At 43.7% G+C, this 24,492-nt stretch overlaps 1 protein-coding gene across 1 annotated transcript in view; it reads right to left on the reverse strand.

Moving 5' to 3' along the window:
- Window positions 1-7,101: 7,101 nt before the first annotated feature.
- The window catches only part of SYT9 (synaptotagmin 9), a 164,117-nt gene continuing 146,726 nt past the window's right edge, over window positions 7,102-24,492 (reverse strand). The window contains exons 4-7 of the mRNA XM_068987989.1: window positions 16,633-16,753; window positions 14,867-15,038; window positions 12,669-12,798; window positions 7,102-7,110 (exon numbers count right to left, since the gene is read on the reverse strand). Of these exons, the coding sequence (XP_068844090.1) occupies window positions 7,102-7,110; window positions 12,669-12,798; window positions 14,867-15,038; window positions 16,633-16,753 (432 nt within the window). The remainder of the gene's footprint in view (window positions 7,111-12,668; window positions 12,799-14,866; window positions 15,039-16,632; window positions 16,754-24,492) is intronic.

The following is a 24,492-nucleotide window of genomic DNA, read 5'->3' on the forward strand; positions in this document are numbered from 1 at the left end:
TGCTCAAGGACCCTCCTAAAGTTCAGAGACACCCACCTCAACAACAATGCAGAGTTCAGTGACACTGCTATTTATTAATTCTGTCCTTAGTTCCTGCTAAGGAGGAAGTCTAAACCCAGCAGAGGGATCCTCTGGGCTCCAGTGAACTCAAACACAACCTATAAAGACAGTGAAGAAAGCTACATCTGGGCTGGGGGGCTTCAGAAAATTTTTGGCTTGAAACAATACGAGATATATCTTCTGGACTGAGCAGTCCTTGAAGACTCCCATGTGACTCAAAAGTCTTTTTCTTTCCTATTATTCTCTTTCTTGCTTTCAAGCATCTCCTCTGGCAGCAGCAGCAGCTGGAGCTAAGAGCTATTCCTTCTAACAAAGTGCAGATTTCTCAAGGCCTTTCTGTTATTAACTCTTTGGTGCCTGCTGATGTGCGAGAGAAGCAGGACAAGAGGTGGAGAGGATGGGTGCGTGGTATGACGACCAGACACATCAGTGTGGCTGAGGTGGTATCCCTGGCTTCCCCTTACTATCTCGAGAGTGTAGAGATCCCCCTCTGAGTTACTAGTTCTTTCTCAGCAAGGACCCCTGCGTCCTCACTTCTGATATAGGACTTAATTCTAGGTGAGCCCACGCTCACTTGGTACTCTGGTTCCATATTTGAAGAGCAAAGGAAGGGTCAGATTATTTTTAAGCAGTAGGATAAAAGCCATTAGTGCTCATAGTGGGAACGGACATTTCGCATCTTTAAGGAACATACACTTTTTAATGCAAGTGAGAGATCAGACTGTCTCACCCCAGCTACTCATCTATGAAGACAATGTTGACTTGACCCTGCAGGCTAGAGAGGCAGAACTGTGGCTGCCCTGCCAGGCTTCAGGTCCTGTGATAACAATCTTCTCCTGGGTTGTCAACTCATTCCTGGACTTTCTGTGCTGAAGTGAGTCCAACTTCCACAGCCTCACTTTTACCACTAGGCTGAACTCCTGTTTGGATCTTACCCCAGTCCTGAAAGCTTGCCAGGAAGAGCCCTGCCGTCATGCTCTATAACTCAGAAGCCCACTCTGATCCCTGCTTGGCTCTTGGTTCTTTAGTTAGAGGCTGGATCTGTGGCCACAGTCTTTGCCAGTGGGGGGCCTCATTCACTATCCTTGGATGGAGGCGTCCAGAAATAGGATGGGAGCACCAGACGCTCAGCCTCAGTATCTTCACGATGGACTCTGTAGACCCCTCTGCAGTCGGGCCAAGCCCTCCCTGCCCATCGCCTGTAGGTGCCGCCTGTTCCAGTTCAGTGCTGCTCCGGAGACGCCCGACTGTCAGCAAGGAGGGAGATGCAGAGGAGCCCAGCAAAAAGCATTCTGTTTAGATCCACACCTCCCGTCCCCTTCAGAGACTTCATTAAGCATTCTGCACAGGAAGGAAGACCTGGAATGTTTACCTTGTTTAATTTTCATCAATCTTAATCCCTTCAGATGGCATTTGCTGTCTTGATTGATTTTATGACCTTTCTCTAGGAAACTTTTTCAACCTGGACACTTACTGTCAGTATGCACACTATTTAAGTAGCTCCACTCAGATCCTCAGCTACAGAGGGGGAAAAAAAAAATCACACCTTTGTTTTCCTGCTCCTCATTCACGCCTGCTTCTCTTTTTGACAATATAAGCACAACTCATGGTAGTCAGTGGATTGCTCAATGATTTCCAAAGTTCCCTTGCTTTTTAAAAGAAAATCCCCTTTCCTTATTTTTAAGCGTTTCAATGATCAATGGCATCACATTTCATTCTGATCTTTATTTAAAATGGGGTAGATGTGAAGGAAATGGCAACCCACTCCAGTAATCTTGCCCCGGAAATCCCATGGACAGAGGAGCCTGGTGGGCTACAGTCAATAGGGCTGCAAAGAGCTGGACAGAATTCAGTGACAAAACTACCATGGATTACGAACTTTTACACTTTAACTTGTACATAAAAATAAAATAAATAAGCACAGAATTAAAGATAATGTTAGAGCTGCTAGAATACTATCATTAAAAGACTACAGATTTTCATTTTCATTCTAAATAAGTGAACTGCAGTACATGGTATGAGGCAGGAGATCTATGGGTCCCAGGCTGAGCGGCTGCAGCCCTGTATCTAGGGACAGATACTCCAAGATGAAGAGGAGGAGGAGCTGAGCCCTGCCTAGATAAGAGATCACATATTTCTCACTCTCGAGGTCAAGGAGATCTTGCCGACTATACTTGAGCAGAGAGGCTCTTTGTAGGCCAAAAAGGGAGTGATGTCAGCCTACCCACAGGCCTCTTCACTAGAATTCACCTTGGCTAAGAAATGTACACGCACACTTGGGAGGACCCTGTGATAAACCAAACACAGACTCAGAATCAGGCAAAGCAAAATGATTGGCCAAAGGAAAACCAGAAAAAATGCCCCGTATTAGTCATCTGAGCTACCATGAGGGCACGACTCCCTCCCTGAGCCTGCCTTTATGTCTATCCACACGTACTCTTTTTCCTCCTAAGAAAGGCTTCACTTGTTTCACTACTTTCAGTTTCTTTGTGGAAATTAATTTTCTGCAGAGTTGTATGGGGTAGGGCCTTGTTGCTGACCACTGGTGAAGTGGCTACGATTAGGTACTCTCACTGACATGGCCTGACTTCAACCTCTGACCAAGGAACCAAAATCCTGCTTCAAGTCACTGCAGGCCGAGGCCACCTGAAACCAGTAGGAGACAGTTGTGTGACTGATCTTCAGTCCTGAGGAACTGGGCCTTTTTCAACCCAAGGGAGAGATCATGAGACAGAGAGCAGCCCATAGGTCCCTCAAATCCACCCACGATTTGATTTTCCCTTTGAAAAAATAAGACCTAAGTACAACAGGAAAGCAGTTTTCCCCCTCACCTCATACAGTATTTGTGTGTCACTAAGAGCAGAGAGTCTTTCTTTTGGCCACAACTGTTTCAACATACAACATCAAACACTGAAACTCTGTTTCATTAGGAAAACTCTGTTGAATGCGTCATCATGTGCCACTTATTCTGGTAGGCATTGGACATTTCACAGTGAGCAAGACGGATGAGCTGATACCATGACAGCTTTGGGAATAGTGAGTGCTCTTCAGTGCAAGGGAACACCAGCTGGGTGGGTGTTCACTTGTTATCTCAAATATTTTCCATCTCAAGTAACAGAAATCCTATCTTGCAGTGCTTATAAAACAAAGGAAACTTACATGCTTATATATTCAGAAAGGCCAGAGGTAGCATCACGTTCAGGAGAAACTTGATTCAGCAACTCAACCATATGGGGTCTGGATTTTTCTTCTCTCTCTAGTCTGCCACACATGGGTTGGCCTCACTCTAACCCTGGCTCCTCTAAAGGTCCAAAAGGGCTACAGCTGCTCCCAAGTTTGCTTAGGAATTTTGCTCCAAAGTTTTGGAGCAAACTTCAAAACTAAGTTTGCTTCTTTGTTTACATCCAACAAGAAAGACAGCGTATCTTTGTTCAGGCATTCACACTAAATGCTGTGTAATACTCACTGACTGAATAAGCTATCCCCATGGTTGGTTTGGCTGGTTTAGCCTGGGACTAGGTCTTAGTTCCATTACTGGACCAAGGATGGAGTCAGGCTCTCTAGAATCCCCAAGCAGAAATCAAGGCCATCAGAAAGACATCCTGCTGTCTATGTGGGTACCTGCAGAACTAGGGAGGCTCCTCATCATCTCTTCTTCAGCTTTTTGTTCTTGGGATATGAGAACTAAAGCCATCTAGCCAACACAGCTAGCTGTCTATAGAACGCACTCCACATTAGCTTGATTTTACTCTTCTACTGGCTTCATTAACACAACTTTACTATTCCAAGAGACTCTGGCCCAGAGAGATAAAAGTTGCACATAACATCACTGCTCATCAAAGGGACTACCCCCAAACCACCAACTCTTCCTTAGAAAGCATCAACAGACAGTTTATAGCCCCAAGCTCTTTGAATCCTGGCCTCAAAATCTTCACCTTGCTGTATTCACTATTATATCACAATCTTGACCCAACTCTAACCAACCTTCTTCATCCCTTCAATTCCCTCCCCGCTTGCCACACTGAAAGACCTGCCCTAAACTAAACTTCAAAATATCAATCAACCGGTCCCTGCCCTTCCCCTTCCATTACCAGATAAGCAATAAACTCAGCAATAAACTTTCAAAAGTTTGTTCTGCTGATATTTGGAACACAGCATTCAATTGGCGCATCTCCTGAAAGGCTCATTTCCAGGAGCACTGGAATTCCAGATATTCTGGCCTTTGCCATTATCAATGAAAAAAATGTTGTCTGCCTTGACAATAAACAAATGATGTTGCAGCCACCAAGCCATCACAGGACTTCACATCACAAGCCATCATAGCCTCCCCCACATCGGATGTCCACCATCAAATGATCAGACACTGCAGCCACCCCAACGATGCATCTAGAGGAGACTCAGGATGACAAAGCAGAGGACACTGGCCCCAGATAGCTGAGGTACATACCAGAGGAATGATTTCAGTGAGCTCAGATGCTTGAACCTTCCAACATACAGAAAAGTGCTAAATTCCTTAACTTGAAGTGTCCGGTTTTCTTCTGATTCATAGTAATCTTTTGATGTTCTGACTTTGCTTACTCTTGTAAATCCTGGATCCTCCCTCGACTCTTTAGAGCTGTTCCTTACGGCTATCAGAGAGGCTACATCCTGGGCTTAAGTCCTCAGTTTTGTCTGTGGAGTAAAACATAACTCTCAACTTTTAAGTTGTGTTTTTTTGTTGTTTTTTTTTTTCACTCAACACAGGATGCCCCACCTTTGCCTTGGACCCAACTGAGGAAGTACTCTTCTCTCCACAGATAATCAATCATGAGCGAGTGTGGTTCTTTCAGAGACTGGCATAAATCATGATAGTTCATTTCAACTCTGGGGGAAGAACTGGCTATCAGCCCACAGTATTAGTAGTCACCTCTAAACGCCATTCCTGGAGCTGAGACTGCTGCAAGCCCAAGCCCATTGTTAACCACTCTCTTAATTACTATTCAAGCATGCTTCAGGAACACTCCAGGGCAGCGACTGCTGAGGCAAGGTCATTTCTAAGAGAGCAGAGTCAAGATGCAGTTGACTGTCTGCTCAAGCAGCAGCGGTATTTTCCAATGCAGTGTTACTATCTTTCACACCTCTGTTGCTGTTCAGCCACTCAGCCATGTCCAGCTCTCTGCAACCCCATGGACTGCAGCATGCCAGGTGTCCCAGTCCTTCACCATCTCCTGGAGCTTATTCAAACTCATGTCCATCGAGTCAGTGATGCGATCCAACCATCTCATCCTTTTCTCCTCCTGCCTTCAATCTTTCCCAGCATCAGGGTCTTTTCTAATGAGTTGGCTCTTTGTGTCAGGTGGCCAAAGTACTGAAGCTTCAGATTCAGCATCAGTCCTTCCAATGAATATTCAGGGTTGATTTCCTTTAGGGTTGACTGGTTTGATCTCCTTGCAGTCCAAGGGACTCTCAAGAGTCTTCTCTAGCACCACAATTCAAAAGCATCAGTTCCTCACCACTCAACCTTCCTTATGGTCCAACTCTCACATCCATACATAACTACTGGAAAAACCATAGCTTTGCCTAGATGGACCTTTCATTATGTCTCATTCATTCATTTTTTCATTCATTTCTCGGATATTAATTCAATGCCTATGTAAAAGGGACAGTGTTTCCATCTGGTGATGTCCATGTGTAGTCGTCTCTTATGTTGTTGGAAGAGGGTGTTTGCTATGACCTTGCGTTCTCATGGCAAAACTCTGTTAGCCTTTGCCCTGCTTCATTTTGTACTCCAAGGCCAAACTTGCCTGTTACTCTAGGTATGTCTTGACTTCCTACTTTTGCATTTGGTATTTCCCAAGGTATTCATACCTCTAGTTCTTACCTTAATGCTTCCATGGTTTATATGATTCCTATCTCTACAGACCACTGGAAGAGTCATAGATTTTGTATACTAAAGATGAGAAAATGCTTAGCATCCATTCCCCGCCCCGCTAAATCAGATAATTCTACATAGGAAACAGGACTTGCTTGGAAACACTGAATGCTCTTGGCTTTGTTTGCTGACCATTCCCTCCACAGCTGGAAACACAACGACCCATTAACACTAACCATGCCTCCTGGTCCAAACTGCATTCTGGCCACTTACATCAACTGGCACAGATTCTAACAAGTTTGTTACATGGTTTTCAGATCCCAACATGGAGTACATTTCTATGTTCTTTGCAATCAGTGTTGCTTCAGAGGCTTTACAGGTGTTTATGGATATTGGCATACTAAATCCCCCAATAAAAAATTTAGTTTTTGAAAAAAAAAAAAAATCTCAATCATAAGGCCTTTATTTTGTCCAAAAAGTACCTTCCCACTACTTTCCTCTTTTTTTAAAATTTTCACAGGTAGGCCGAGCTAATCATTGCCTGATGTAAAATTGCTGCTAAAATGTTTCCCTGGTGAGAAAAGTCAAGTTGAAGACTGATGTCCTTGTCACCCCTCCTGATCAATTCTCATTTGGGGAGCAGCATTCTGCCATTTGCCACAGGGACGTCTGTGGTTTCTGCTCCTCCGTCTCTTATGAAAGAAGATACAAAGTTCTTCAGAACCTGACCACCCATATCAGCATGAGGGGGGCCTTCATAATTTACTAAGGTGCCTAAATTATTGCTCTGAATATTCTGAACATTTCCCAATGCACTCAAAATACAGAGTCACTACTATCAGAGGGCAGTTCATGGGAACCAAGTGACAGGGTTGGGGGTGCAGAAATGACCTCTGCTCACATTCTTCTCCTAAATAAAGAAAAGGTAATCAGAGCTTGGAGCTTAATAAGGACCATCTCCATTTGAAGAGGTCACTGTAAATTCAGTCTTAATACCTTTTACATTTTGCTCTGAACTGACTTCCACTTTGGACTGAGAAACTGTTGAACTTTAGAACTAAAGGAACACAACTGCTTTCATTATGTCTCATTCATTCATTCATTCCTCAGACACTAATTCAATGCCTATGTAACAGGGACAGTGTTTCCACTGTCTGTAAACTGTGTTGTTACATTCAAAGGAATCAATGCTACATGTCCTGCAAACAGAGGGCAAACAACATGAGGTCAGTGATCAGACAACCCTTCCAGAAATGGAGTCTCTAAAGCTAGGCCTTGTCAAGAGAAGAGAGACACGTTGAAATCCCAGTGTTGACAGGAAACCTTGAAGGTCTGAACACAAGTTATAGGTTAAAGGAAATGACGCCCTGATATAAAGGAAGTTTCTACTAGTTAGAAAGAGGAAGCGGAGAGCCTTTGTTAGGAGAGATGGAGGGTACTTGATGTGAGGTGCAGATTCACCCCTCAAGCTTGAAGCCTCAAGTTTCAGGTGGGTTGAGGAAGCTGAAGGCACCTATGGCCCCTGAGCCAACATGAAGCGAGAGGAAGAAGGTAGAAATGGCCACGTAACTCCTGAGTCTCCTGCAATTCCTGCATGTCCCTGAATGCTCCCAGGATGTGAAAAGGAGATGACACTATTGGCCAACAAGATTTCTGTTGAGGGGCAGGCATCCAGCAAGTGCGGAAAGCGACCCTGTATCAGGGCTGCACAGAAAACCTCTTGAGCCTGGCATCAAATGAGGTGCTGCCAGGCCTCAGAGACCTCAGGGCAGTCAAGAGCTGCAGTGGGGCCTGGTCAGCTCTGAGGGGGTTCCATCAGCACAGGCAGTGACAACAGCATCTGCTGGCCAAAGACACACAGGACAGCAAGCCCAGTCAGAGGCGAGCACACCGCTCTCCCCCATCGTCAGGGCCTCTGTGCTTTCCCCACCAGGCGCCAGCTCGGGGAGGAGGAAGGAGAGTGCGGGGCAACTTCCCTTGAGCCTTCCCATTCTGTGCCTAGCATCATGGTTTTTTTTTTTTTTTTTTTTTTTCTGGTCTCTGTTTCCTTCTCTGCTGGCCTAATCCTTACCAGGACCCAAGCCCTACACACATTCAGACTCCGGGATGGAAACTTGATCTGCTTGGTTTCTTCCAGTCAAGCCCTCCTCTTTCTGGGGAATCACTCCTCTAAATCTATTATGAGTAACAGCTGGCCCAGAGTGCTGAAGCCTCTGACTTCCTCACTTCAGAATCTTCTGGGAATCAGGTGAGCTCACTTGTGTCCATTTCCCTGCGAAGCGGCGGACCTTGCTTGGGAGGTCTACTTTCAACACTCCTGCTGCACTGGGACCAGATCGCATATCCGTGACCTTGACCTCTAGCAAAGTGGACCAGGACTGGACACTTAATCCAGCTTGGGCAATCTTGGCAATATGCGGCCCTCGAAGACTTTGGGTAGGCCTGCTGGGCACCTTGATGGATAACATCTAGAGTTGATTTAAATGGCTTGCAAAGGTAACTCCCAGTCCAGTCTAGGTGATGACATTTGCTTTAGTCACACAGCTCAAAGTTTACACCCTCAAGGGGGCAGCGGCTGGCAGATGAGGACTCTGCTCACCCCAGGGTGTATGGTGCAACACCCACCACTACTGATGCTAGGAACTGCCCAACCTAGAGCTGCAGGGCCTTTCAGCTCTTGAGGTGGTCCTGCAGACTGTCAAGTCTAACCAGGTACACAGGGAAAAGAGTGAGCTTGGAGAGAGGAAGACTTACTCACACTTGAGTACCCCCTGAGAAGGGCTTTGTGATTTAGAATGTTGCATTTCTGTCAATCAGGGGGAATATTGCTGACCTTCATTGTGCATTCTGATCAGATTCTATCTCTTTGAGAAAAGTAAAAACTGCTTTAACCCAATGATGTCTGTGGTCTGGTCTTTCCATCAGTGAAATTCACTACTTTTTAATCCAGAGGTCAAATAACATTTCACAAGGAAGCGATGGAAACCTGGAGCTATTTCTATCACTCTCCCCGGAGTGCATGGTGGGGTCAGCTCCACATGTCGGGGTGGGAAAGGTGCTCAGCACCATCTTCTCTTGGATATATGGAGGAGGGGACTGTGGGGGGAACCCCGAGAGCTCTGTCATCTCCTGAGGGCCTGTGGAGGGGATGCTCCTGTCCCCAGGGCCCAGGCAGCTGCTCGGAGGGAACTGACACAGCTTTCAGAGCCACGGACATCATGGGGAGATAAGAGAGTTAAGCAGCACTGGCTGACCTTTGAGTGTGCAGTGAAGCCATCCAGAATTCCTGAGAGAGAAATGGATTTTTGAACGCAATGGCTTTGAAGACTCCATCTGCTACCTGCTCTGGCAAGGTCAGGGTTTGTTGGATACAGCCCCAGGCAGGCTGCCAGATCTCTGCAGGTCCCAGGGTTCAGTCCTAACCTGGTACCTCAGCCCCCAGCAGCAAAGAGCTTCTGCCAGGTCAGCCTTACTTCATACTAAATCCTAACTACCCTGTATCTTCTCTTTTTTTCTCTTTCATTTTTACACTTACCCTTGTGTACATACACAGAGAACAGCAACTTAATTGCTATTTTTGTTTTAAAGTAGAAAATGTAACAGTTCTTAGTATAACAGTAACGTATCTTTAAGGCCAAGGAAGAAAGGAGAAAGAACAGAACTGAAATACCTGCACCTATATCCAGACAAGTCACAAATGACCCCTTCCTCCAGTCTGAGGTGACCACTCACCAGCATGTGAGGGGTGGGGGATGTCCAAACTTTTTTCCCTCCATGACAAACATTACGATGTATCTTTGTGCACCAGTCCCATGAGAACACATAGCAACATAGGACCTACATAATAATGGTGGTAACTGGGAAGTTTACTGAACATTTACTGGGTGCCAGCCACGGTGCTTCACATACATTAGATTGTTTAATCCTCACAACCACCCTTGTGGCACAGGCACTATTACGGCCACTTGACAGAGGAGAAAATCGATTCAGAAAGGGACAGACACAGGCAACTGAGTGGTAGCACAGGGATTTGAGTCTAGGTCCATCCAAGCCCAAACTGAGCACTTCCAACTGCTCTGCCCATAGCCTCCTCCATCCTGACAGCTGTCAGCAAAGCGTGGTCACTCCTCTGACACTGCTTCTCACCTCATCCAGTTCCTCTGCCACAGTTCTGCTCATTACACATTTGTTCTAAAAAGAGAAAATATTGCTTCCCTGCTTAGGATGGATTCAAAGGCTCAGGCATGTACTTCAAAGACACAGGAAGCAACAGGGCAGGGAAAGCCTCCCTCCATTTGCCTTTCATATAAGGGACATTTCATTTCCTTAGTTCAGCAATGGTTGAGAAAAGACCACTGTAATCGCTGAAGTAATTTTAGCTGCTGTTAACAAACAACTCCCAAGTTTCAGTGGTTTAACCTTAAAAACACTTATTTCTCACATAACTGTCAAACACAGATTTGCAATAAGCCAAGTGCTCAGGGTTTGAGGTTCGTCTCCTGGGCGGCCAGTCACACAGCACTTTCTTCTGGGCAGCGAGTGGAGCCTCCCAGGCCCGCTTTCTACATGTGCCCTCAGGTAAGGTGCACGCGCCATGCTTGGGGGCTTGTGTACAGCGTGCCACCCCCAGTCACTCCCTGGCAAGGCCACGGACAGGGGAGTGCTTGTGCACAGAATCAGGGCCCCTGTCTCAGCTCCACGCCATACCCTGATCCTTACTCCTTTCCCATTCCTTGTGTTCAGAAGCTCGGACACTTTTTAACACTCCAGATTACAAATAAGAATGAAAGTCGGCAGTGACTCTGTTAGGGTGCAAAAAGTCTATTACAAATGCTCCGCCGCTGCTAGTGACAGGCTCCAGCAATTTTATAAGCCCACAGATGGACTCCTTTGAGAATTCCACCAGGACCTGAAGAAGTGAGGTGCGTCGTAGTCAGCACCAGTCCCCTAGCTACTTCTCAGGTGGTTCACAGTTTTGATGGTCTCCCGCAGGGATTAATTTTGAATCCAGGAGAGAGTCTTCACTTCTGTGGCCCAAGGACAGAGGTGTCCTCAGGGACCTGAAAACTAGGGGGCCCCCAGGCCCTCTTGGAGTATACCACCTGGAAGCCCTGAAGCTTAGAATCAGCCCTCCAACCATATCCTGCTCATCCCCTCTGGTACCATCTCCAACAAAGACTGTTCCTTCATCCCCTGGGGCCTTCCTGCCTCTCCACAGCGGCCCTGCATGTTTACTGAGGCTCTCCTGACTGTCCAGGGCAATGAAACTCACACTGAGCGAGCAAGGCTCTGATCTCGGCCTCTCAAGATGGTTTTGCAGGGAACAGAGCTGCCTGCCCTGGGAGAATAAGAGGGAGTTCTCTGCCTGGAACCCACACTCCTTCATATTCTTATTCCCAGGGGCTCAGTTCACTTCCCAAGAGCAGGAGGGACTAAGACTTCACAGACAAGCTCACTCATGCATGACAAACACCTCCTTCCTTTGTGCCCCTTAGTACCTGATGGGGACGATAATGTTTAGGATCCTGCACTTCAGTCGTTAGTTTACATGCTGTCTCTCTCTCAGAGTATACAAGCTCTTAAGGAAAGGAAAGGTTTCTTACATCTATATATTTTTTCTATCTAATATGGCATTTGACCCACAGAAATGTCACTCAGTGAATGCAATTTATTCCTGAGAGAATGAGTTAGTAAATAAAAAAAGAGGGTGTGTCACTGAGTTAAGGATGAATGGCGGAAGAATGGGAAGGAAAGGATAGGGGAGTGAGTGAATGAATGAGTGTCAGAGGCAGAACCATGGTCCGCTGCCTCCAAGTATCCACTCTTCTGCTACCTTGCAACCAGAATCAGAACTCTGCTTTTTTCAGTTGCACACACTGCCACCAACAAAAAGAATACACTTCCTACCCTCCATTGAAACCAGACATAACCTTATGACTAAGTTCTGTGACTAAATTAAATAGAAGTAGCAGTGTTGCATAAGATATCAAGGAAAATCCTTTAAAAAGGAATGTATGTGCTTTTGGCTTGTGTCTTCGTGTTTCTATGACCAAAAGATATGTGATGATTGGAGCTTAGCTGCCATGTTCAACGAGGTAACCTCAAAAAACTCCCCAAATAACAACAACAAAAAAACACAAAAAGCCCCACACTGGGACCGGGAGGCAGAAAGATAGAAGTCTTGATTTCTGTTAATCACAGAGCCACTATAACAGCCTAGATAGCCTTCCTCTGAACCTTTTTTACATCAGAGAGAAATAAATTTCCATTTCACTTGTTATTTTGTGGTATGTTAATTTGGCTTTTTTTTTTTTTTTTATCATATACAATTGATACTAACCCAGAATAACAGGTTTATGGTAGAGCTAGTCCTAAAACCCACGCTTCATCTCACCTGGTCTCCAGTTCCTTCTGACGCCAGCTGTAAGTCACTCTATGATGGCCTGACATGCCACACTCACCCAGATCTTGCAGATGCCCTCCAGTCAATCCAAAGCCATAACATAGAATAGGAGAATCTAGATCTTTTTTTGAAAGTATTCAAAGTGAAGGATGATCCCTGGTCAACGTTCAAAACCTAGCTGACTGGCAGGGAGCAGACTGAATGCAATTTCCAAGGAACAGTCCCAGGAAGTACAAGCAGGGAAACCCATCGAAGACCACAGACCCTGGTACACTCACATTTCTGGTGGCTCCTGCATTTCAACTGTAAAGCATTTGTCCTTCTGCAAAGGGGTGCACACGGGAGGGGTCTTACCTCTGCCAGGGAATGCCAGTGTGCAATGGGCTTGCGTGGATATGACAACATTTCACTCCAGTGGTCTCTGCCCAGCCGCTCAGCTTCGTTGCCTACTTGACACACGCCGATGATCTCATTGTGACCTACACTGTGAAATGGTCCACAATAGTTATTTTTTCCCTAAAATTTTGATATATAAGAACAGCAACTACTCAATTAAACATATAGGAATTAGGAAAGGCTTGGTTCTTTTCACTCTTGAATGTAAAAGCACAGGTTAACCTTAACAGCCACTAGGACTTGGGGACCAATATGGCACTTGGGGGCACAGAGAGGAAGCCCAGAGTCTGGCCCTCACACAACTGGGCTGTCTTAACACTGGCAGAACTTAGCTTGTTCCTAAGAACCCTGAGTTGGAAAAACTCTCTGATGCACACAAAGGATGCCACCTCTGGTTCTGGAACAAGGCTGACTGACTTCAGGCCTTCAGATCTCTGTGATGAAAAATGGGGGCACTGAAAGGAGTTTCTTGCACTGATGGCTGTTTCACTTCAACAAATGGGAATCAAGAATGGGTCATGGAAGAGCTCTGAGTCTGGCAGCTGTAGCCTTGAGCTGACAAGGGCAGAATGGAGGTGGCTCCTGTCTTTTGCAAGACCTCTCTTTAGAAAACATGTTTTCTTTTCATGCTCTTCCCTCCTTCCTTCCAAGCCCAGCTTTGCTTCTTTGACCCAACTTCAGTTTCCTACTGTAGAAAAACAATGAGATCCTTCAATACCTAGCTAGTATTTCTGAAACATCCTTGGATAGGTCTCTGCCTTGGCTCATTTTTTTTTCCTTCCTTCCAGTTTTTGGTTATAAATCCTTTGCATGCATCCAGAATTACATGGCTCATCCTTTAATTCTCTGGGATCCAAATTCACAGGCTCTTTCTTTTTCCTTCCTGCAAAGATGAGGGATTTTTCTCCTATGGATGGTGCAAGGGGGAGGCAAGGGTGGAGAAGTAGTGTGAAGGATATTGGATTCTATGCTCATTAAAATCAGTTGCATGCAGAAGCCCCATGAATTCTGCCATGGATTTTTCCAGACCAGATTCATGAGTTTATTGAGAATTAAATTGAAGCAGAGCTCACATAATCAGATTTGTCGATGTGGGAAACTTGGCAATAGCTTGAAAAATACTGGCCCAGCCTTCCACGGCTGGTGGGCCATGTTCCCTCCTGTGGCCTGACACTATTGGTGTTGTGTGTCGTCCAGAGGGACAGGATGAGGTCTACAGCCCAGCATGTGCTGTCACACCCATGTGCAGCCAAGCCAATGGACATGCTCCCTAGGTTGCAAGACGATTATGTTTCACCCAGAAATCTGCTGAAAAGAGTGTTCAGGGCACTGAGGCTGCTGGGCTGACATTTCAGGGTCTGTGGGAAAATTATTTAGCTGCAAATGATACTGTAAGACATTAGAAGTCAGAATGATTTTTTTTTTAATAATTGTGCCCAGACCACGTGGGAGGTTTCCAATTAAAAAAAGACTTTGCATTTTTGTCTAATGACTGGTTTAACATGTATAATTCCCTGTTGGTACTTCCTTTGCATATTAAAATGACTGTTTTTCAAATCAGTCCTTTAAATACACAATTGGCTACAATGCAGGCTATAAATATCTCTTCTGTGCGGTATTAATTAGAAAGTCGAGCATCTTATACATTTTAATGTACCCCGTCATCCATATTGATTCTAGCAATTTCAAGAGAACATTTCTGTGTTTGCTTTCAGACTTAAGTGGATAGAAATGATCTTTATTAAACATACTGGGAGAAGAAAAAGAAAAAAAAGAATGAAGCTGTGTATTTAGAAATGTTGATGGTCTGGCTCAAGTAATCATTCTGCTGTTTTGAGTGGAATTTTTCTGATAAAGGCCAGGTAGGACTGCCTGAGGGAAGATTAAGATCTGTGGGGCCCACAGTTCTCCAAGCTGACTCTAGCGGTGTACAGGGACAGACAGAGGAAGCAAGGAAGAGACAGAAGGATGGAGGAGGGGAGAGAATGAGAAACAGGAGAGCTTAGAGGCTTGCAAAATGGTGACTCTGTCAATCAGCTCTCAGGGTGCTGCTTAGTGGCTGCACTGGGACAGCAGCTAAGACTCCACGGCTGCCACCCCTTCCCTAGTCCTGGGCACGGTGGGTTTGCAATGAGAAACAGCTCCAGGCATCTCACCGGTCATAGTCCATGACTGCTATGGACAGGTGGATTTGGTCAATGTTCTCGGGAGGGACGTCAAAGACTATGGCTTCATTGTAAACAGGATTCAGAGTGTTCCTCTTGGTGGACGTTTTCCTCTTTTTTAGTCGTCTGCCATCACACATCAGTGAGACTTTCACGTAGGGATCTGCACAGACCATGAGAAGCAGGAGTACTGTGAGGAGACATGCAGATTTAGGCCAGCAGTTTTGTCATGGTAGAGTTTCAAGGACCACAGAGTGCAGAAGCCCTTTACCTGCCTGCAGACTGGAGTCTGAAGATTTTAATTTATACAATGTCTGGGCAACGACTGGAGTTGGGGTAATTAAGCCATTCATTCAGGAAAAAGCACAGGACACACTCTGCTCAAAATGTGCAGAATTTAAAAACAGTGTGAAAACATCTGTTATCAAATTAGAAATGTTCCATCTAGGATCATGGACTTGCCAGGATGCCACAGGAAGGGAAACACAAGCCATTTTCAAGGCACGGAGGAAGAGGTGGCACGCTCTGACTCGGAGCCACCCCACGGAGTCTTTCCTAAAACCCAGGCCTTTAGGAAAGGGAGAAGCTAAACACCTGGACATAGCAAGAAGCTGGGGTGCAGGTGGATGTCCTTCAGTGCGGAAGCTTCAAGCTCTTGAGCTGCCTGCAGTCGAGCTGTGAAGGGGAAGCAGTTCAGCAGGTCAGGGAGAGAAAGGACACAGGCTCGCTTGTGGGGCCATGCTGCCACTGGGGACAAGCCTGGTCTCTGTGCCTGCTGGGACATCGCTGGTTTCACCTCACTGTTTTCCTGCTCAGTGGGGAGTTCTCCTTGCTTCACCTGCATAACCATGGGTGGCCCTGACACTCATACACTGTCCAGGAGGACTTAAGAGGGCCAGAAGGGGTCACATCTTTTTTTTTTTTTTTCCAGTTGAAAAAAACACTGGTATCCAGGAGGCAATTTATTGCATCTTTTGATCTCAGTGACCAAAAGTCAATGGACTGGGCATTTGGCAACTACATTTTGGGAACCTCTGCAGAGGTGGCTTGTGAACTTATATAAAGGAACTCCATTTCAGGATACCTTCTGTTAGGATTTCATTTGTTTTTTTTATTTTTTGGCCATGCCAAGCAGTATGGGATCTTAGTTCCTCCAGCAGGAATCTAACTAATGTCCTCTGCATTGGAAGTGTGGAAGCTTAGCCACTGGATTGCCAGGGAAGTCCCTCTGTGAGGGTTTAATATTTAAAGGTACATGCTTGATTCACTGGAAAAACCAAACTGCATAGTTCACTGATGGACCCTTCACAGAAGGATATAGGATATCAATCTTCTAAAAGCCTGAGGTGACAATTGCTTGTATCTGAGGAAAGACCCAATTAGATATATCAGCACGTGCAAACTGTGGGTCCAGTCCACAGTCACGTGGAGGAGAAGCCCTAAGAGGGAATACTGGTAGTAATAATGAGAGCTAACACTGAGGAGCTTTCAGTGTGTGCCAGGCACCAATCCTAGGCATCATAATCCTGTAACAACACAAACAGCCAGACACTATTATGATCCTCATTTTTACAGATGGGGAATCTGAAACCCAGAGGGACTGACTTGCCAGAGTCACACAGCTATTAGGTCTAGGACTAGGTTTAAACCTAGGCAGTTTGGTTCCAAAGTCCATGTACCTTTATTACTCCACTGGAAGCTTCATGAGGTGCTATATAAGAACTGTAGGAAGAAATGTGAATTTGAGATTGTCCCACCTGATGCTCCTGTTATGTCCATTGCCTTTAAATTCCTTGCTTTTATAATGGTAATGGTCAGCCTGCCAGCCGTGGGAAGATAGCAGAGGGAAAACATCAGTTCTCCAAGATCCACATTGTCCTGTTGAGAAAGCACAAACTGAAGCGCTAGAAATATCTTCATTTGGCAGAAACCAACAAAATTCTGTAAAGCAATTATCCTTCAATTAAAAAAAAATTTTAAACATAAAATAATCATCATAATAAAGAAAGTGTCTTTAGCCTGGTGCACACAGAAGCAGGGGCAGGGCAGCGTTGCAAGGGGCTGCACTGATCCTTCTGCTCATCTCCCAAATCTCTCACGTCTTTTCCCTTCACATCATCAATCACAAGAAGAATAAATGTTCCTACCTCAGGAGCCCCCTCCCTAAGGAAACACACTCATCTTTAGATGGCAGAACTGCAGACCGTCTGGGTTCTGTCCCTTCTGTCTCATTACCTGCAGCCCTGCACAGAGAACAGAAGCCCCCACAGCCTAACTAACCCAATGGAGACCCCCATGCGATTTCACTCATATCCCCACCATAGTCCACACAGCCCCTGGGACAAAGCTACCCAGAGTCCCCAGCAGTACTGTCTGCCTCACAGGCACGCCAGACATGCTCTGTATACAGCCCCCGCAGTCTTGTGCACTCTCTCAAATGGGTCTCCATACAGCCCCTTGGAGACTCCTCATCCCTGGTTTCCTACATAGCTTTGCCCGCAGTTTTTCCTGCAAACCTCATACAGGTACATGTCACCAGCCATATGCATCCCTCCCCGACAGTCCCTCACTCTTCCCTACATGGTCCCCACCAAGTCTGCTGCAATACTTCCATACACTCCTGCTAACACTCTCCATCCTGACACATGCGTACGGGCGCACGTGCACACACACCCACACACACACACACACCCACATCCCTCTACCCACCAGAACCCTGCACACAACCTGGTCACACACAACCTGTGCAGATCAGGATGTGGCTTCACTGAGGCCTGCAAACGCTAGTCCCTACAGTTCTTTAGACGAGGACCCTGCAGAGCAGCAGCCCTGAGCCCACACATCCACAGCCCTGGACACACTTGGACACCTGCCCAGCCCTATGCAATCTCCAGACTGGCGGACATAGGAGGGGATCCAGGTCCCACAGCCCCCGATTGCTGACCGCTGGGCTCCCACTTTGCTTAAGCTTTTGCTTTCTTTCTTTGTGTCTAAGAAGCCCCACTTTCCTCTGCTGGGGAAAACATCTCCTTGGGCAGTGTGCAGCCAATCAAATAGGTCAGAAGACACCATTCTCTTTCTCCTTTTTAGCCCAGGGAAAATACAACCAGAAATGGGGAAAAAACGAAAAAAGCCAGTTCGTTTCAACTTCTGTGATACCTGAGGTTATCAAGCTGGGTGTCTGGGTCTAATTAATATAGCTTCATAATGATAATGCTCTGGGGTGTCCGGTTTTTGCCCTCAACATCTATTGCCTCTCCTCCCCTCTTTGATTCTCCAAGGATGCTTCTATTTTTAGAAGCACAGATTCGGCTCTGGAAGGTCATCTCGCCCAACCTCCTTCCTTGACCGCTTCTGTAGGAGGATTAGGTGAAGGGAGCCTCTCTGGTCGCTAAGGCAGATGGATTGCTCTGTATCCCTGAGCTCTGCCTGCTTCATGTAAATAAATGACCTCCCCTCGAAAGCATGCCAGGCTCTTCTGGTTCCTGAAGCCCTGATATCAAGAGACCTAGGTAGTTGGGCCTTTCCCTCTGGGGTGGAGGTGAGGGAAGAGATGACAATTCTACAGGAGTGGGGTGTCACATGGGCTGGGGCTAGACAGGTTTGTGTTGCTGGGGTTTCGACTGCAGGAGGAGGGTCTGCTGTCACTGAAGGATTTGATCCAGTTTCTGGCCAGCAGCAGAGAAAAAACAGGAGCAACAGCTGTTCCCATAAATTCCTTTTTCTCTTTACACTCCCTGGCCTACTCCCTTGCCCTTGGACCTCTTCTGTCTGCCTTAAGCAGAAAGGCCCAGATATCTGTTCTTCTCAGAGGACTTTTCTCAGAGGGCTCAAACCCCCTCTCCTCTCATCCTGCCCTAATAATCTTGGTCTGAACAAAGTAAAACAGCAGCAACCAAAGCCATGCGTGTGAAGCTCTATCATCATTTTTTTCAGCATACGATTTCTGAGGGCCCCCACTGCACCGGCTCTGTAGGGCCCGAGATGTGACGATCTATCTACTCCAGTCCCCACCCTCAAGGCCAAGGCACACAACTGAATGTACTGTGTTAAGTTACTTTTGTGCTAAGTACAGTTTCCTCCAACATAAACCTCTTTCATTCACAAATATTTACATTATATTGCTGTTTGCTCAAGAGTTAAAAGAAAAAAATATGCTTCAGATTTGGTTATATATTCAGAATGTGAACTAGAGCTAAAGTCCACTTTTGTACTTAGAAGAAAAACCTAGGCAAATTAAAGATTTATTAGGGAGAAAAGGCTTGGTTTGATTTCCAAGTGCTTTAAAAATAAATCATTTAAAATTATCGAAACTATGAAAGTAAGAGTGACAAAATTCAAGTACAAACATTTTTAAGTATAAGAGTAAAATATCTCCTTAAACATACCACCTAAGTCACTCCTTTCCCCAGAGTAACACTGAATAATCACGCACATTTTTCTTTTTGTCCTTTATCCATTCATCCATCCATCTGCTTGCTCTCTTAACATCTGTTGTGGTTGTTGACCACGGCTCTCTTCCAGGTGCTGGAAGCTGTTTTTGCCGTGGTGACAACAGATGTGGTCCCTTGAGAAGTGACCAGTTTGTGGGCTATGGAATAGGAGTTGATGGAACATAATGCTAACTCTGCTTTCTCCCCATCAGCACATACTAATTTGGGGTTAAGAATCTATGGCTCCTGATGTGTATAAACATTTCCTTTAAATCAGTGGTTCTCAACCAGAAGCAATTTTGCTCCCTCCGGGCACATTTGGTGTTATTTAGATAAATTTGTAACTATTACAACTGGGGAGGCAGGTGTTACTGACATCTAGTAGGTAGAGTCCAGGGATGTTGCTAAACATCCCACAATGCACAGGGGAGCCCCTCACTACAGTGAATTATTTGGTCCAAAATGTCAGTAGTGCCAAGGTTGAGAAACACTGCCTTACGCAGAAGTACTTATAATGTTAGTAAAAAATTTTCCAGAATGCTGATAAAAGTCAAATACAAAAGAATATGGAGTGTTTGGCTTCTTTTCCAACTTGACAGAAATCAGATATGCAGAGGTGTCACTGGTGGCTAAATGCCCTGGAGGGGTACAAGGGGAAGGAAAATGTCACAAAAAATGCTTCATTTGCTTCTGCTTTGTGTGGCCAAGGTCAGTATTGTTGGCAAGATATATCGGGAACTGATAGCAAATGTGCATGAATTCTATACCTGCAAAACCTATAAACTCTTTCAGCGATGTTTACCTGTAGCGGTCTGTGATAGTTCTAGTCTTTGTCTAGCTAGCGCACTTTTGCACTCCTACCCTTGGATTCTTCTGGCGAAATCCTTCCTGATTCCATAAAGATCTAGAAGGGCTGCTGCAGGAATTCAGACCAAAGCATTCATGGCCCTGTCCACTGTCTTCTGTTCAGGGATGAGTATGTTACCCACACAGGGAGATTTAGAGTCTTCTCTGGGACTAAAAAAACTAATACTGAGAAAGAGAAACTTTAATTTTACTGGGGTTATTCACTGGAAAGATATGAAACTAGCATTGCTATTAAGGTTCTTGTACTGAAGATAAGTAGAATACTATCACTTTAAGTTAGGCTCTGTATATTAAAAACATATACTACCATAAACCCAAAAGAAATGACTAAAATAACATAATTTATTAACTATAAACTAGTTAATAAGCCAGCAAAAGGGAGAAGATACATGCTTTAAAAATATTAAGTTAATCCAAAAGATGGCAGAAAAAAAGGAAATGGGAATAAGACTGGAAGAGACATAAATGATGGAAAACAAATAGTAAGATGGTAAATTTAAACAAAATAATTTCAATAATCACATAAATGTAAAAGATCTAAGCATCCAAATGAAAGGCAAAGATTATCTGATTTAGTAAACAGCAAGACCCAATATTATGCTCTCTACAAGAAATTTAATTTAAATATACAGGTATATGTACATTAAGAGTAAAAGAATAAAAAACAATATGCCACACTTAAACTAATAGAAAGAAATCTGGAGTGGTTAAGTTAATATCAGACAAAGTATATGTAAAAGCAACGAGTATTATCAGGAAAAAGAGGATCATTTCATTATCTGAAGCAAAAACTTATAGAACTGTGAGGATAAACAAGTTGCAGTCAGAGATTTGAATACCTGAAGAGCACTATCAACTAACTTGGCCTAATGAGTGGCATTAAAGAAATACCAAACAGCAATAGAATACACATCTTTTTAGGTGAACCCAGAACACTGAACAAGAAAGATCATATTATAGCCCATAAAACAAGTCTCAATTAAATTTGAGAAGATTCAAACTATATTCTCTGGCTGCAATGGAAATGAATTAGAAATCAATAACAAAAAGATAATCTGGGAAATCTCTAAATATTTGGAAACTAAATAACACACTTCTAAATGCTCAATTCAAATAAAAGGAACAGAAAAAAGGAATGAAAGTACAGGTGGAACAAACAGAAAAGACAGATTTAAACACTACCATCTTGATAATTACATTAAATGTATATACCTGATAACTTCAATTAAAAAGATTCAAATTTCCTGATAGGACTGTAAAGCAAGACCCAACTATATACACTGTCTAAAGGAAACCCACTTAAAATATCAAGACAAAGATAGGTTTAAAGGATGAAAAAAATTAGGCCATGTAAACAGTAATCTAAAGAGAGCTAGAGTGGTTATATTAATATCAAGATTCCAGACCAAGGAATATTACCCGGGAGGAAGGTGATATTTCATTGACAAAGGCTAAAATCATCAAGAAGACATAATCTTAAATGCATATGCTTCTAATAACAGAACTTCAAAATATATTAAACAAATGAGATAGAATTAAGAGGAGAAATAGGCAAACACACAAGTAGAATTAGCGATTCCAACACTACTCTATCAGTAATTCATTGAACAAGCAAGCAAAAAATAAGTTAAGGATATAAAAGACTTGAATAATATTATCAACCAACCTGATGTCATTGATACTTTACCTATTAATACTCTATCAAATGATCAAAATGCCCATTCTTTTCAAATATAAACATTCAGCAAGATGAATCATATTCTGAGTCATTAAAAATTCTCATTAAATTCAACATGAATGAAATCAAACAAAGTATGTTCTTTAACAATAATAAAATTAAAGTAGAATTCAACCATAGATATCTAAAAATCTTTAAATATTTGAAAATTAGATAATACTTTTCTAAATTATCTATAGGTCAAAGAAAAAAGTCATAAGAGATATTAAAAATTATTTTGAACCGAATGGTAGTGGTTATATGACTATATATATGTGACAAACTTGCACACTTAAAATTGATTAATTTTGTGGTACATAAATTAATGGAAATTTTAAAATTCTGAAAAGACAGATTTTACAGAGGAGTATAATTTTATCTTCTGGTTTTATTGTCTTGAGTTCAGAGAATGCCTTGATGGTTTCAACCATTTAAAAATTATCCTATCCTATCCCATGCATTTGTGCTCAAATGTATCTAAAAATAATGCCTCTCCTCTATTCACAAGAGACTTATTTCTATATTTTTATTGTCAAGCTTGTTAATTTTGTATCCAAATCTTCTTCCCCTTGGAATTTATTATGACATTGTCTTTCAAAATATGGTTTATTCCCATTCCATTGTTTCATAGCCAAAGTATTAGCTAACATTTAAACTATGGTTAAGATATTTATTTCAATGCTCACTGCAGTTTCATAAAACCCATTATCTCCCATTTTAAGATACACTTTGCTTGTGTGTGTCCTTGAGTACTTTTTTCTCAGTGAGGGTTCACAGGTAGTTAGAGTAATCTTTATTGTGCTCTAATTCTTTAAAGAAAGTTAGCTGGGCACAGAATTTAGCTTAAAATTATTTTATCTTAGAATCTTCTACTTTGTCACAATACCTTCTAGTACTTCATGTTCTAGCTAGGGTGTTTGATGTCATTCTTTTGTAGATTTTTCCCCCCCCTCAAGGAGGTTTTAAGATTGTTTCTTTGTACTTTTACTTTGTACTTGTATCTTCTGTAATTTCCCCAAAAGGTATTTAGATATCTTGTTTTCACTGATTTTGCTTGGTCCTCAGTGATTGATGTTAATTGGAATCTTTTCTCTTGCTTTCATCTCTTTTTCTCCAGTGACCAGTTGATCTATTTGTTTACCTTGGACCTTCTCTTTCATGATGTTGGTTTTCCTCAGATTCTAGGACATCCTTAATTGTCTGTATTTATAACTGAAGGGTCAAAGCAAAACTCTTTTACTGCTTGTCATTTTGTGAAGATCCTCATGAAGAAGTGGGGGCAATCTCATATTTTCATCTGATATATATAACTGGATGTTTTGAATAATTATTCTTTAATACTACTTGTATGATATTAACATTGCCAAAATTAATGAACTTTGGTTTTATAGTAGGTTATAAAGTTAGGCATGGAATCATTATCAACAGAGTTTTGATATCCCAGTCTCAATACTTTTTAAGCACCACTGTACTGGGTTTCCCAGGTGGCACTAGTGGTAAAGAACCCACCTCATTCTTGCCTGGAGAATCCCTTGAACAGAGGAGACTGCCAGGCTACAGTGCATGGGGTCACAAAGAGTCAGACATGATGGAAGTGATTTAGCAAGCAAGCCAATGCAGGAGCATAAAAGACACAGGTTCGATCCCTGGGTCAGGAAGCTCCTCTCTGGAGGAGGGCATGGCAACCCATTCCAGTGTTCCTGACTGGAGAATCCCATGGACAGAAGACCCTGGTGGGCTACAGTCCATAGGGTCACAAAGAGTTGGACACCGCTGTAGTGACTCTGCACACACACACACTTCCTGGGGGTCCGCAAGACCATCCTCAGGTCTGAGGATTCATTAGAAAGACCCAGAAAGGCTATTATACTCATGGTGGTGGGGGTAGTTTAGTTGCTAAGTCATGTTCATATGGTTTCTTACAATAAAAGGACACATTTAAATCAGCAAAGAAAAAAATATTACATAGGGTGGAGTCCGAGAGAAATCAGGCATTAGTTTCCAGTTGCCCTTTTCCAATGGAGTCACACATACAGCACTTGGTACTCCCCACAGTGATGTGTGACAAAACACACTAAGTATCACCAATGAGGAAAGCTCACCTAAACCCTGATGCCCAGTGTTCTTATTGCGGGTGGTAAGGAGTACCCACATGACTAATCTTAGCTGGTCAGTCTTTACTCCCTTCATCAGAGGGCGATCAGTGTAGCCTAGAGCCCTTAAATGAACAAAAACAAGTAACCATCATAAATTATGGGCTTCCCTGGTGGCTCAGATGGTTTTTAAAAAATCTGTCTGGAATGTAGGAGACCTGGGTTCAATTCCTGGAGGAGGGCATGACACCCCACTCTTTCAGTCAAGGTCTAGTCCCTTTTGTAGAACGTGCAGGGTTTAGGTACCCCAACCTTGTTGAGCCAATTCTTTACTATACATACATAGTGCCCTCCTTTCAGCTTGCCTTTTCACACATCTTTTCCTGTACTGAGAAGGGGAGAAGTGGTTGTGGTCCATCGCTTGTCTACCTAACCATCACACATTCTCACCCAGAGATCAACAGTTGATGACACAGAAGACATTCTGGAAGGAAGTTAGGTTAACAG

This window comes from Capricornis sumatraensis, chromosome 16 (genome assembly GCF_032405125.1).
Source record: "Capricornis sumatraensis isolate serow.1 chromosome 16, serow.2, whole genome shotgun sequence".
Lineage (NCBI taxonomy): Eukaryota > Metazoa > Chordata > Mammalia > Artiodactyla > Bovidae > Capricornis > Capricornis sumatraensis.